At 37.0% G+C, this 13,809-nt stretch overlaps 1 protein-coding gene across 3 annotated transcripts in view; it reads left to right on the forward strand.

Moving 5' to 3' along the window:
* UVRAG (UV radiation resistance associated) overlaps positions 1 to 13,809 on the forward strand; it is a 323,849-nt gene that overhangs the window by 24,973 nt on the left and 285,067 nt on the right. For 2 of the 3 annotated variants that reach the window (XM_022593856.2, XM_022593855.2), the window contains exon 2: positions 4,218 to 4,335. In XM_022593856.2, the coding sequence (XP_022449564.1) occupies positions 4,218 to 4,335 (118 nt within the window). Of the gene's footprint in view, positions 1 to 4,217; positions 4,336 to 11,059; positions 11,232 to 13,809 lie in introns of those variants that run through there. The other variant, XM_089915322.1, reaches the window with a different exon arrangement.

The raw sequence follows: 13,809 nt of genomic DNA on the forward strand, positions 1-13,809 counted from the left end.
GTGGCTTCTCTTGTTGTGGAGCATGGTCTCTAGGCGCTCGGGCTTCAGTAGTTGCAGTGCGTGGGCTCAATAGTTGTGGCTCACGGACTCTAGAGCGAAGGCTCAGTAGTTGTGGCGCACGGGCTTAGTTGCTCTGCACCATGTGGGATCTTCCTGGATCAGGGATACCAACCCGTGTCCTCTGCATTGGCAGGCGGATTCTTAACCACTTCGCCACCAGGGAAGCCCCAGGATAAATTCTTGATAAACAGTTACAATGTAAGTCTTCTCTCTAGTTGTAATCTTTGATAGTTTTATAGGGACTGGATATGTCATTATACAGTAGTTCCCATTTTAGGTATGGTTTGATCCAGAGACAAATTCTGTTGCCAGGACTTTTTTACTTTTATTTTTTTAATTGAAGTATAGTTGATTTACAATATTAATTTCAGGTGTACAGCATAGTGATTCAGTATTTTTACAGATTACACTCCATTAATAGCTATAATAGCTATAATTCCCTGTGCTCTACACTATATCCTTGTTGCTTGTCTATTTTATGCATAGTAGTTTGTATCTCTTAATCCCTTACCTCTGTCTTGCTCCACATCTCTGGACTCTGCTGTCTTACTTGCTGTTTTCATTTCACTGTGGTGTAAAGATGGCTGCCAGCATCTCTAGTCCCATGTCCTTTCCAGGTTCTGGGCCAGTAGGGGGAAAATAAACCTCTCAACAATTTAATTTCTGGGTTTTCTAGGATCCTGATCATGTGTTATGGGCAGGGGGATGGAATGTGCTGATTGGCCTGATCTGAGTCACGTGACCCTCCTTGGAGTTGGAGGTGGAGTTAATTCTACAGGAAGTATTATATAGATTGATAGCAGAGGAGAGTGGTTCTACAAAGGAATAGCTGAGGGGTTTTTTGTTTGTTTGCTTGTTTGTTTTTGTTTTGTTTTTTGTTTCTTTAAATAGGTGCTGGGCAGGACAAAACAAAACAAAATAAATAAAAACAAAGCAAAAAAATCATTTAATCTACTGTTATGTTTTAAAGCAATTTTCTAAGAGCATTAGTACTGTTAACAAGAAAAACCAACCATTTTAGATTCTTTAGAGGCACCAGTTTATAATCATACTAATGAGTAACGCTTACTTTTTTACTTAAGCAAATGTTTCAGATCTACAACATATGGCAGTTAAGTCTTGTTTTAGAATTTATACTTGAGAGATTTGTAAAAGAAAAAAGTTAAGGAATTTAGGATCCTACTGGTCTTTTACCCACTGCCAACACTGCAGATAGAGTTGTGCTCTAGCTACATCTGTCAATCCTCCAAATCAAAGCTGAGTAAGAAGATTTAATTTTATTTGTTAGTGAACGTTTTTAACCTTTATATAGAATGTTTTATAGGCAGTGTTTCAAAGACATTAAAGCCATGTTAATTCCAACTTAAAAATTAAAATCTATTCAGCTTTAGTTTTGGAGATAGGTGTTTTTAGAGCACAACTTGGATGCCTAAAGCTACTGCTGTAGAAAGATACACAAAGAGCTTTTTATAACTGTGAAAGCTTAGAGCTTTGAGAAAGTATAAGGAGATTGGCTGGTGAAGAAGCTGCATGGAATGTTATCTTAAAGAGTAATTCCAAAGTCTGTGTAAATTCTAATTACTCAGTATTTTTACTTTTCTAAGATAATTGAGCCAGTTTAGAGCATAAGACAGATTTGAATTTAACTATCCTCAGATGGGCCATTGAAGAGATAATCTGATATTTAATTTCTGTTTAGACAAGTTCTAAAGCAGTGTATTTATGCTAGATGGTGCCACCAGGCCACGAACTACCGCTAGATTGTATACCCTGGAGCAGTTAAAGGTAGATGAGTGCTGAGGATTTGCTGTAGTCCAGAAGCACCGCTAAGATTTGAGCCCCCTTTCAGTTCTGAGGTCCATTCTTAGGTTTGAAGTGCTCTCTATTCTCCCACCATCTCGTGGGTGGGTGTCAGAAGCCACTAAGTTCAGGTTCATTGCAAGGCCTAGGTCATACCAAGACCTTCTTGACTGGGTTAATTCACTGGACATATATTAATTCAGTCAAAAACCATTTATTGTGTACCTGCTATTTGCTAGGTACTCATCTAGATGCTGGAGATACAACAGTAAATAAAATAAAGTCTCTCCTTTATAGAACTTATAGTCTAGTTGGGGAAGATTGACAAATATCTGGAACTATCCATAATTTCATATTAGGTATAATTATACATTGTTTTGGTCAAGTAGATGTTCTGGGGAACTGAGAACCAGAGAGGATCCTTTAGGTCACCTTGACTTCTTTAATATTTCCTTGGATCATAGGGTAATATTTTGGGCAAAGGTGGGTGATATAGCCTAAGGCTGGTGGTAATTTTTGGTATTGCTATTATATTTTGGACTAGGTTTAGTTGATTTAAACTTTTTCTTATTTATTTAACTTTATTTTTTGATTATGTAAATCATTCTTATGGTACAGAAGTTAAAACCACATAAACAAGTATCAGGGAAGTCTTGCTTTTATCTCTATTCCCTCCAACCTGTTCTCACCCCCATAGGTAATAATTTTTCTGCATTTCTGGTTTAACCTCCCAGTGTTTTTTTTAATTGCATTAAAAAGAAACAGTTCAGTTAGAGAATAAGGAAGGAGGAGTCTTCTCTCCTTAACTTTGAAGCATAAATGGATTTCCTTAAAGAGAGTAGTATTCTAGATTAAGGGGCTAGCATTAGCAAAAGCATGGAGCTAGGACCATGCATGCATAATCTTTTTCATGGAACCTTAATCAGTCACGTGTGACTAAGGGGTTGGGTATGTGGAAGATCTAATGGGCAGTAAGGATAGGTTATGGAGAGGTCGGATTGCACAAGGCTTTGAAAGGAATAATGGGAAGTCTGTACTTTATGCTGGAGGCTTTGGGTAATGTTTTCAGGTTTTTGAATAGAGGACCAAGTTTGGAATCTTATGGCAGAATAGATGTGATTGTTGTGTATAGGCAATTAATAGTTCCTGTCAATTTAAAATCTTGACTGAGAAGGTTGATGAAAAATATATAGTAGAAGGAAATAGTTGCTGTAATCCAGGGTGTGAAATGGAAACCTTTGGCAGATTGTAGATATAAGTCTTTTAGAGTAAGCCCTAGGAACTTTTTGTAAGTACATTTGGGGCTTTTCGTACTTTGAGTATTAACCAAATTTATTAGACAATAATGTTCTCTGTCAAAGAATCTTAATCTCTAGATTGGGAGAAAGGATTGGGTTGGTATGTGCATGGAAGGGAAGAACTGAACTTTTCTGGCTGACTGCACATGTAATTAAAGATGGACTTAGCAAAGTGGGCTTTCAGCCTGAAGGGAGAACTTTAAGCATATTTAAAACTGAGCCCATGGTTTCTATTTTTAAGTCTCTGAAAATAATGATCTGACACAGGGAACTAGCTTTTGAGAATGAATCTGTTGTGCTTAGACTTCAGCATTGCCAACTTTTTCTCTTTTTGATATGAGATGATTTGGCTATGCCTTAAGTTATATTTTTGTTGATTTCTACTGTTGCTTATGGAGCTTTGCCTTTCCAACACTTGTGACTCCAAGTAATTCATGCATCCTAGTTGGAGAAATGGTTGGGAAGGAGGCCTGATTAGGAAATAGGGGCCGGTTAACTGCTGGTCAAGTGAGAATTTAAGCTGGCAACAGTTGGGTTACTGGCTGGATGGAGTGAACGGTGAGTTATTGCTTTTATTTTTTGGCTTTGGCTTCTTTTCCTGGTTGTAATAGATGATCTGGCGTCAGACTGAGCTAGCAACAGAGGTGTAAGTGTGTAATAATGGCTGATTTTCTGTTGGTATGAGGTGGACTTCGCATGTCTACAAGCATCCTTCCGAAGGGAAAAAAGCAAATTACTATTATACTTAGTTTATGTTCCAGGAAACACTAACGCTATTCTTCAGGTATATAGCATTGATATAACATTTATGCTTTTCAAGAATGTTTCGTATCTGTTATTTCATGCTCCCAACAACCTTGTAAATGATATAGGGCAGGAATAGTTCCTATTTGACAGAAGAGATGCTGAGGCATAAATAAGAGACTGGGTTAAGGTTGCTGGCTCAACAAATAAACGACTGGGACAACTTACTATATTTTATGTTTGAATTGTAACTTTCAGAAAGCTTTATAGGAGGAAAAAGCTGAATACTCCTCTTTTTCTGTGATTATTTTTCAGCGACGTCTTAGACATCTTCGGAACATTGCTGCCCGGAACATTGTTAATAGGAATGGCCATCAACTCCTAGATACCTACTTCACACTTCACTTGTGTAACACTGAAAAGGTATATAAAGGTAAGGGAATCTGGACTTGCCACCCACAGATCGTTGCATCTCATTTTTATTCTTTTGTAACACAAATGATTCTCAGTGCCTCTTGCTAGTATTGCTTATTAGAAAGCTAAGTTGTCATGCTGTCTGAAAATATTTCATGAGCAGTTGTTATACATATTGAAGAAACATGTCTTTTGGGTAGTTCTTTCAGATAACTGAGACTTACATTGATAAATTTATCATTCCTTTATGAATGTTGACGTTTAATATCTGTATTCCAGTAGCTGTCATTTAAAATAGGCTATTTGATGGGACTTCCCTGGTGGCGCAGTGGATAAGACTCCGTGTTCCCAATGCAGGGGGCCCGGGTTTGATCTCTGGTCAGGGAACTAGATCCCACATGCATGCCACAACTAAGAGTTCGCATGCCACAACCAAGGAGCTGGCGAGCCACAACTAAGACCTTGCTCAACCAAAAAATAAATAAAATAACTAAAACTTAAAAAATTTTTTTTTAATTTATTAAAAAAAGGTTATTTGAGGGACTTCCCTGGCTGGCCAGTAGTTAAGACTTTGCCTTCCAATGCAGGGGGTGTGGGTTTGATCGCTGGTGGGGGAGCTAAGATCCCACATGCTTCGCGGCCAAAAAACCAAAACATAAAATGGAAACAATATTGTACCAAATTCAATAAAGACTTTGTAAATGGTCCACATCAAAAAAATCTTAAAAAAAAATAAATAAAATAGATTATTTGAGTCCAGTATCCAGCACTAATTTGCTTTTCTTTAAAATATAATTGATTCCTTTAGTATTATGGTAAAATTTGGACCTAGTTCATATCTTCTCATATCTGTACTACTTTGTGTATATGGGGTCATTTTTAGAAGAATGGCATGGTTTCTTTGAATTCAGTTCCACATTGAAATGTGGATTCTTCCATAAGTGATAATTCTAAGAGTACATCAGATATTTGAGTCAAAATCACGAGCATCTTTTGAATACATATTGGATGAAAGGCACTTTGATATAATCAGTTGACCTGTGTTGGATGCTGTAAGAGAGGAAGCATGGTATAAGGACAGGAATATTGGATTAGGATTGAAACTACATTGATACTAGTGCTAGCTGTTTCAGCTAGTATATAAGTGTATACTAACTGTATACTATACACTAAAATAGCTATATGCTAGCTATGTGTTTTCTGGACAGAGATCATGGCTTTTTTAGCCTCACTTTTCCCATTTGTGAAGTGGAGATAATGAGGTCTTAAGAAGTCAGGCAAGACAGATTTTTATGAGGAGCAACTGAGATAAGGTGATAACACTTGGTAACATGTGAGTAAAGGTCTATTTATATTAATAAAAGGTGGCATTATTTTAATTTTTTTCTTTTTTTTGGCCGTGCTGCACGGCATGTGGGATCTTAATTCCCCGATCAGGGATCGAACCCGTGCCCCCTGCATTAGAAGCACGGAGTCTTAACCACTGGATCGCCAGGGAAGTCCCAGGTGGCGTTATTTTAAAAAGAGGTACTAAGGACTTATTTGAATTCTATCCTGTGGCAAAGATGAAAAATTCAAATGACATTTTATGTTTTTGGTTTTAATTACTTTTAAAAATTGTTATTAAAGCAGTAGTTGTTTAACAACTTTTTTCTTTTTTTAATTTCAATACCAGTATATGCTAATTTAAAAATTTAATCAGACATTATATAGAGTAGAACCCCCCCTTAATATACAAATGGCATTAAAGTAATTTCGAAGTGTAAAAAAAAAGGACTCTAAATTCCGCCATTTTTACATAGTTTTATTTCATTCTTACTTTTGATTCTAACCATTGCATATTTTTAAAACAATAGTATTAATCTGAACGAGTAACACTAGCTACTATAACAAATACCACAAGTCACTCAGTGACTTGACATAATAAATTTCTTAAACACTAAGTTCAATGTACGTGTTCTTTTTTCCAATAATAATTATAAGTATTTATTAAGAAGTAAGGAAATTTAGACTTAAATCTGAAGTCTCCCAGTTCTTGAGCAGCAAACGATAGCTAGAAAGCAGGCTTTTCACAAGTATAATCAATTCTTTAATTTATTTGCTTTTCAGTTTTCACTGGAAGGCATAATGTGGTTTGCAGAAGCAGACATTTATTTATTTATTAGCATTTAAACATATTATCTAATTTATTATCTAATTTATTTTTTAACATCTTTATTGGAGTATAATTGCTTTACAATGTTTTGTTAGTTTCTGCTGTATAACAAAGTGAATCAGCTATATGTATACATATATCCCCATATCTCTTCCCTCTTGCATCTCCCTCCCACCCTCCCTATCCCACCCCTCTAGGTGGTCGGTCACAAAGCACAGAGCTGATGTCCTGTGCTACACGGCTGCTTCCCACTAGCTATCTGTTTTAATGTAGGTGTTCTTTATCAGATATTGGCTTGGCAGCTGTCTTCTAAGTGGTGACTCAGGTATCCAGGCTCCTTCTATTTTGGAATGATGCTTCTGGTATGGCAAGAGCAAGGGATTATTTGAGGGAGTTTTTTTTTTTTTTGCGGTACGCGGGCCTCTCACTGTTGTGGCCTCTCCCGTTGCGGAGCACAGGCTCCGGACACGCAGACTTAGCGGCCATGGCTCATGGGCCCAGCTGCTCCATGGCATGTGGGATCTTCCCAGACTGGGGCACGAACCTGTCTCCCCTGCATCGGCAGGCCGGCTCTCAACCACTGTGCCACCAGGGAAGCCCGAGGGAGATTTTTTTAATGGAAATGGTCCACATGAATTCCACGACATTCCATTAGCTGTATATCAGTTGCATCATCCTTTTTAGATGAACAGGGGACTGAGAAATGTTGTCTTCCTATGTGTCCAGAAGAAAAATGAAAGTTTGGTCACTATTTGTCCGAAGGGTGTAAGCATTTTTGCAGATCTTAATGCGTTTGGTCTGCTGCTCACTAATTGGTTTTATCACTAGTAATACATGACAGTGCCAGAGTACTTCACATTTTTGATAGGTTTCTATATAATTAGTGTTTGGTTATTATCTTGGTTAGAACTTCTGTGTCCTTGCTCCATTGTTATCTCTGATAATAGTTACTAATATTGAACTTGGTGCATTTAAGGTATTTGGTAAATGATAGCAATTATTATTGGAATTGTAATGTTAACAAGCATAATCGTAGTTTCCAAAAAGAGTAGTCATGGGACTGGTTGATGACCATGATGTTGAAAACTTGTCTAAGAGGGGACTTCCGTGGTGGTCCAGTGGGTGAGACTCCATTCTCCCAATGCAGGGGGCCCGGGTTTGATCCTTGGTTGGGGAACTAGATCCTGCATGTGTGCTGCAATTAAGAAGTCCGCATGCCCCAACAAAGATCCCGCATGCCACAACTAAGACCCTGCGCAGCCAAAATAAATAAATAAAAATATAAAAAAAGGGAAAAAAACTTGTCTAAGAGATACGATGAAAGCAAAGTGATTTTTTTTTGTTCCTGTTTTTTTCTTTTTGTCTTCTTCTCTAGCTCTGTTTATTTCCTGAGCTTAGAAGTTATTAAGGACTGTTTCTTGAAGTTATTTCAATAAAATGGTTGTTAACACAGGGAGTAGTTGGTTTCAGACCACAGGGAAGTCCCGTGTCTAGTAGTGGTATTGAGTCTGTCACTAACCGGCAAGCCCTTTGGCTAGGGCATTTAGTTCCTCTTGCGTGCCGTTAGCTAATTTATCTCTAAAATGAGAGGACTGATGAGTTCTGAGACTTCTTACTGCTCCAAAATGTCACGGTTGAATGAAGTCTATTATGTCTTCTTTTTGGGCCCACATGTTATGCTCTATGGCTTTTAACTACCATAGGAGGAGCCAGGAAGCTCTTTCCTTAGTAAACTAATTAATACCACCTTATGTTCTTGGACCTGTGATGATAAACATGAATATTCATTGCATGATCATTATGTGGCCCTTGGTGTAGGATGACCACGATGGAAGGCCTCTGGGCTTTTCTTACAAAGCCACCTGTACCACCTGTCTAGTGGCATCATTTCTCAGTTTCAAAAGAAGGTTTTTTTTTTTAATTAGAAGAATATCTGAAATGCTGATTTCTAAGTTATTCTTTTATTTCAGCTGAATTCACAGGAGAGCATAAGAAGTTACGTGTGAGTTTTTTTGATTTTTGACATTTTTTTAATGCTCTTAGGAGGTGGTCTATTTTTCAGGTAGTTCAAATCGAACACCATTTATTACATTCCCAGAGAACAAAGCCTTGTGTTAATGGATGAGGAGCTATGTTCTAATCCTGGTTCCCTCTTAAACTTGGAAGTTGTGTAAAATCAAGTTTGTTCTTCAGCCACAGTTATTTTCTCACCCATGAAATGTGAGCGCCTGTCCTTTCCTGGAATACCAACCAGTTATTTTGAATACATTAGAAGACAACCTCTATATAATCCAATTTGGTGATCTCATGAATGTCTTATAGTTTTAAATATCACTTATCACCCTAACAACTCACAAATGTATATCTTTAGCTTCAGCCTCCCCCCTGAACTCATGCTCCTGTATTCAATTGCCTACTCTACATCTCCATTTGGAGTCTGGTAGATACCTGAAACTTGATATATTCAGCACTGAGATTCTGATGTTCCAGCTCTGATCTACCTCCTGTATTCGTCCTTTTATCAGAAAATGACAACTCTGTCCTTCTGTTTCCTTGGCCAAAAACCTTGGAATCATCCTGGATTGTCCTCTTTTATATTCCACATTCCATCTTTCAGCAAATGCTTTTGGTTCTTACTACCAAATTGTATCCATAATCTTTTCCCTTCTTACTACCTCCAAACCACTATCATCTCTTGCCTGAGTTTGTTGAAGTAGACTTCTAACAGGTCTGCCTGCCCACTCACTCTTTCTAGTGTGATCTCAACCCAGATCCTGTTAAAATCAAAGTGAGGCCATGTTACTCCTCCCCTCAAAACCCTCCAGTGGCTTCTCATTTCATTCAGAGTAAAAGCTAAAGTTCTTTTGGTTTCCTAGGCCTTTCATGATATGGCCGTCTGTGACCTCCTTCTACTCTTCTAGCTGTCTCTGTTCCCGCCCAACTGCCCTTGTTGCTGTTCCTTGAATTCATCAAGTTGACTTCAGTTTAAAGGCCTCTGCACTGGCTGTTTCTTTGGCCTGGGCACTCTTTCCTCCTGATAGCCACATGACAACTCCTCTGCCTTCTTTCAGGTCTTTAATCCAAATATTTTCTCAGAGAAACTCTCCTTGATCACTGACTAACCCCTTTTTAAAATTGTGACTATTCTCCTCTCTGTCTTTTGTGCTTTATTTTTCTCCACAATACTCCAGATTGTCTGACATAACTATATGTTTAATTATTTGGCTAATGCGTGTCCTCTTCACTAGAATGTAAGCTCCATATGGGCAGAAATTTTTAGGTCAGTTTTGTTCACTGCACTATTTCCAGTACTTGGAACAATGCTTGGCACAAAGTAAGCCCCCCAAATATTTTCATTTAACTTTTTGACTAGCTAATGCCATCCATGGTTCAAAATATATGTGAAGGTTTATATTAAAATCTTCCTTTCACCTGTCCCATCTCCCTAGTTTTTCACCCCACCGTTGTTTATCTTTACTGAGATTCCTTATGCAAATGCAAGTAAAAATAGTACCAAATTTTATATATATATATATATATATATATATATATATATATGTATGTATTTGTGCCTTGTATTATTTTATTTTTTTGCGGTACGCGGGCCTCTCACTGTTGTGGCCTCTCCCGTTGCGGAGCACAGGCTCTGGACGTACAGGCTCAGCGGCCATGGCTCTCGGGCCCAGCCGCTCCGCGGCATGTGGGATCTTCCCGGACTGGGGCACAAACCCGTGTCCCCTGCATTAGCAGGTGGACTCTCAACCACTGCGCCACCAGAGAAGCCCTGTGCCTTGTATTTTTTACTTAATGTAATTTAGATGTTTTTCCATATTATTTCGTAGAGAGCTTCTCTAATTTTCTTTTGTTTCTTTTTAGTTTTGCATTGAGCAGATGTACCATAATTTATTTAATTGGCTCCTATTGGTAGACATTTAGGTTGTTCCAGGCTTTTGCTATACACACAGTACTGCAGTGAGCAATTTCATTGGTATACATTATTTTGTATGAGTGCTAGTATGGCTATAGGGTAAATTCCAAAGAGTGGAAGTACAAAGAGAATGTGTACTTAGAGTTCTGGTAGATATTGTAAAACTGCTGTTGTTGACATTCCCACTTGCTACGTACAGGTACCCTTTTCCCCACAGCCTGACCAACAGACTGTGCAGTCAGACTTCTGAAATTTTGCCAATCTGATAGGTGAAAAATAGTTTCATAGTAGAGTTAAAGTTTGTATTTTTTCTATTATGAGTGAGGTTGAGATACTAAAAAAGCATTTGTTGAATAAATGGAATGCTGTTTAACAGCCAAAACATGCCATTGGAACCATGTTCTGCAATCTCTCCTTGCTTTGTTTGTTTAGGTCTTAGCATGGATAGAGAAGCATTTGTATCTAATAGACCCTTTCATGTAGAGCTAGTCTTGGATGATATCTTTTTGAAAATTTACATTCTTTTTGAAAATTTACATGTCTAATAGTTTTGCTCAAGTCGAATTAATAAAAATTCATAGAATTGTATTTATAAAAATTATAGCTTATAAAGTATTCACTATTTCATTTGAGCCTCATAACAGCCCTTTTATTTTCTAGGTGTCATTCTCCTTTGAAAGGTGAAGAAACTATGGCCCAGAAAAGTTAATTGACTTGTCCAGGGTCAAGCTTACACATGGTGCACTGGGGGACCGAACTATTTTTTTACTCTAAATTTTCCTAAATTCGCTATTCTGTTGTGCACCATGCTGCTAATTTCATTGACAATAATGTAAGTGTAACAGAGTGATAGACAGTGTAGGCCCACATTTAACACTTTAGAAATTACCTCAGACTCAGTGATTCCTTTCCAAACTGTATGGCTCCTTTGTTGACCTCTCTCTATTTAAATTAGCAAGTCCATTTTGAGGATCTAATGGAGAAGGCAAATTGTTTAGTTTCATTTATATATACAGTTAATCAGCAAAGTTTTGGAAGAAATAATGATGCTGTTCATCTTCTTAGAGCTGGAGATACATATTTTGGGGACTGTTTAATTTAGACACTTTATAGATTAAGCTGAGGAATTCTCTCACAAGGAAAGAGGAATATCTTAATTTTTTTCACTGATTTTAAAAGTGTTACCTACTTGCAGCAAATTCAGACAATACAAAAGTGTGTTAAATACAAAAATGTATTAAGTGAAAGTACCTTGTAATAACAAACAACACATTTTTAGCACAAAGTCTTTTTTTTTTCTAATAACATACTTGGTACATATAAATTAGAGTATATGTATGCATATTAAAAAAGAACATATATATATACACACACATACATACATATGTACATTTATGTAGTCAATTTATGATTGGCATTGGTTAACCATTTGGGAAAAAATGAAAAGAATAATACTTAGGGTTGCCTAGTGTTAAGTGGGATTGTAAAGTGGTACAACATTTTTAGAGAACAATTTGGCAATATCTATCAAATTCAAACTGTATTTTTCCTTTTATCTTGCAATTTTACTTCTAAAAGTTTATCTTATAGATTCAAATGTCTTAGGGTATATATCTTTCAAAGATTATTTATAATATTACTTGAAATATCCAAAAATTAGCAGTAACTTAAATGTTCATCAATAGAAGTTTCCTTTTAAAAACAATTAGAATTATCCCTTCTCTTAATTAAAATAATTGTTCAAAATAGAAAAATTAGAAAACTGCCAAGCAAAAAATAAAAGTAAGCAGCCCAACCCTATCACCTAAAATAAATATTGTAAACATAATTGTAAAACTTTGGATCCTGTTGTAAATTCTCTCATAGAACCTGTTTTTTTCACTCATTGTGACTATCTCACCACAAAATAGAACGATTATCCTTATTATTATTAATTTTTTAAGGGAAGATAAGCATAAAGTAGTGTAGATGGTATGTTTTGGAAAGAAACATTTTAACCAAGAGAGCTTGCCCATAAGAATTTTATATCCAGGTCCACTTTTCCTTTACTGCTTGATGGTTCCCAAACTTCAGTCCTGTGGACTACTTCAACAAGTTTCACTGCCTTTGAGTTTCATCTATAATGCTACATACTTAACATATTTTTTAAAGTTCATTATGTCTAAACTCATGTCTAAGCATAATCTATGAAGTTGTTGATTCAAGAAAAAATTTATTGAGTGCCTACTCTGTGCCAGGAATAGGTTTAAATGCTGAGGAGACAGCAGTTACACAAAAACAAATGTTACTGCCCTTATGGAGCTTACAATTAGGGGTTGGATAGATGAGACGTACATTTCAATATGTTAGAAAAAAATAAAGTTTGTTCATGTATCACCTAAAATGGTCTCATGTATCAGTGGTATGTGCATCACCCTTGGAAAATATTTCCCTATAGCAACATAAGGATACAGGGTCCTTGTAGGCTCTACATTGACAGAGCACCACAGAAGTGACTTCGGCAGGGTCAGCAGAGGGAATGTTGGAGGGTTGTTAAGAATGTCTGTCTTTTTTTGTGCCAGTACCACACTGTCTTGATTACTGTAGCTTTGTAGTATAGTCTGAAGTCAGGGAGCCTGATTCCTCCAGCTCCGTTTTTCGTTCTCAGGATTGCTTTGGCTATTCAGGGTCTTTTGTGTTTCCATACAAATTGTGAAATTTTTTGTTCTAATTCTGTGAAAAATGCCAGTGGTAGTTTGATAGGGATTGCATTGAATCTGTAGATTGCTTTCGGTAGTAGAGTCATTTTCACAATGTTGATTCTTCCAATCCAAGAACATGGCAATGGAACAGGATAGAAACCCCAGAGATAAACCCATGCACATATGGTCACCTTATCTTTGATAAAGGAGGCAGGAATGTACAGTGGAGAAAGGACAGCCTCTTCAATAAGTGGTGCTGGGAAAACTGGACAGGTACATGTAAAAGTATGCGATTAGATCACTCCCTGACACCATACACAAAAATAAACTCAAAATGGATTAAAGACCTAAATGTAAGGCCAGAAACTATCAAACTCTTAGAGGAAAACATAGGCAGAACACTCTATGACATAAATCACAGCAAGATCCTTTTTGACCCACCTCCCAGAGAAATGGAAATAAAAACAAAAATAAACAAATGGGACCTAATGAAACTTCAAAGCTTTTGCACAGCAAAGGAAACCATAAACAAGACCAAAAGACAACCCTCAGAATGGGAGAAAATATTTGTAAATGAAGCAACTGACAAAGGATTAATCTCCAAAATTTATAAGCAGCTCATGCAGCTCAATAACAAAACAACAAACAACCCAATCCAAAAATGGGCAGAAGACCTAAATAGACATTTCTCCAAAGAAGATATACAGGCTGCCAACAAACACGTGAAAG

This window comes from Delphinapterus leucas, chromosome 7, assembly GCF_059928025.1.
Source record: "Delphinapterus leucas isolate spDelLeu-1000000601 "Yukka" chromosome 7, BTC_Dleu_Yukka2, whole genome shotgun sequence".
Taxonomy (NCBI): domain Eukaryota; kingdom Metazoa; phylum Chordata; class Mammalia; order Artiodactyla; family Monodontidae; genus Delphinapterus; species Delphinapterus leucas.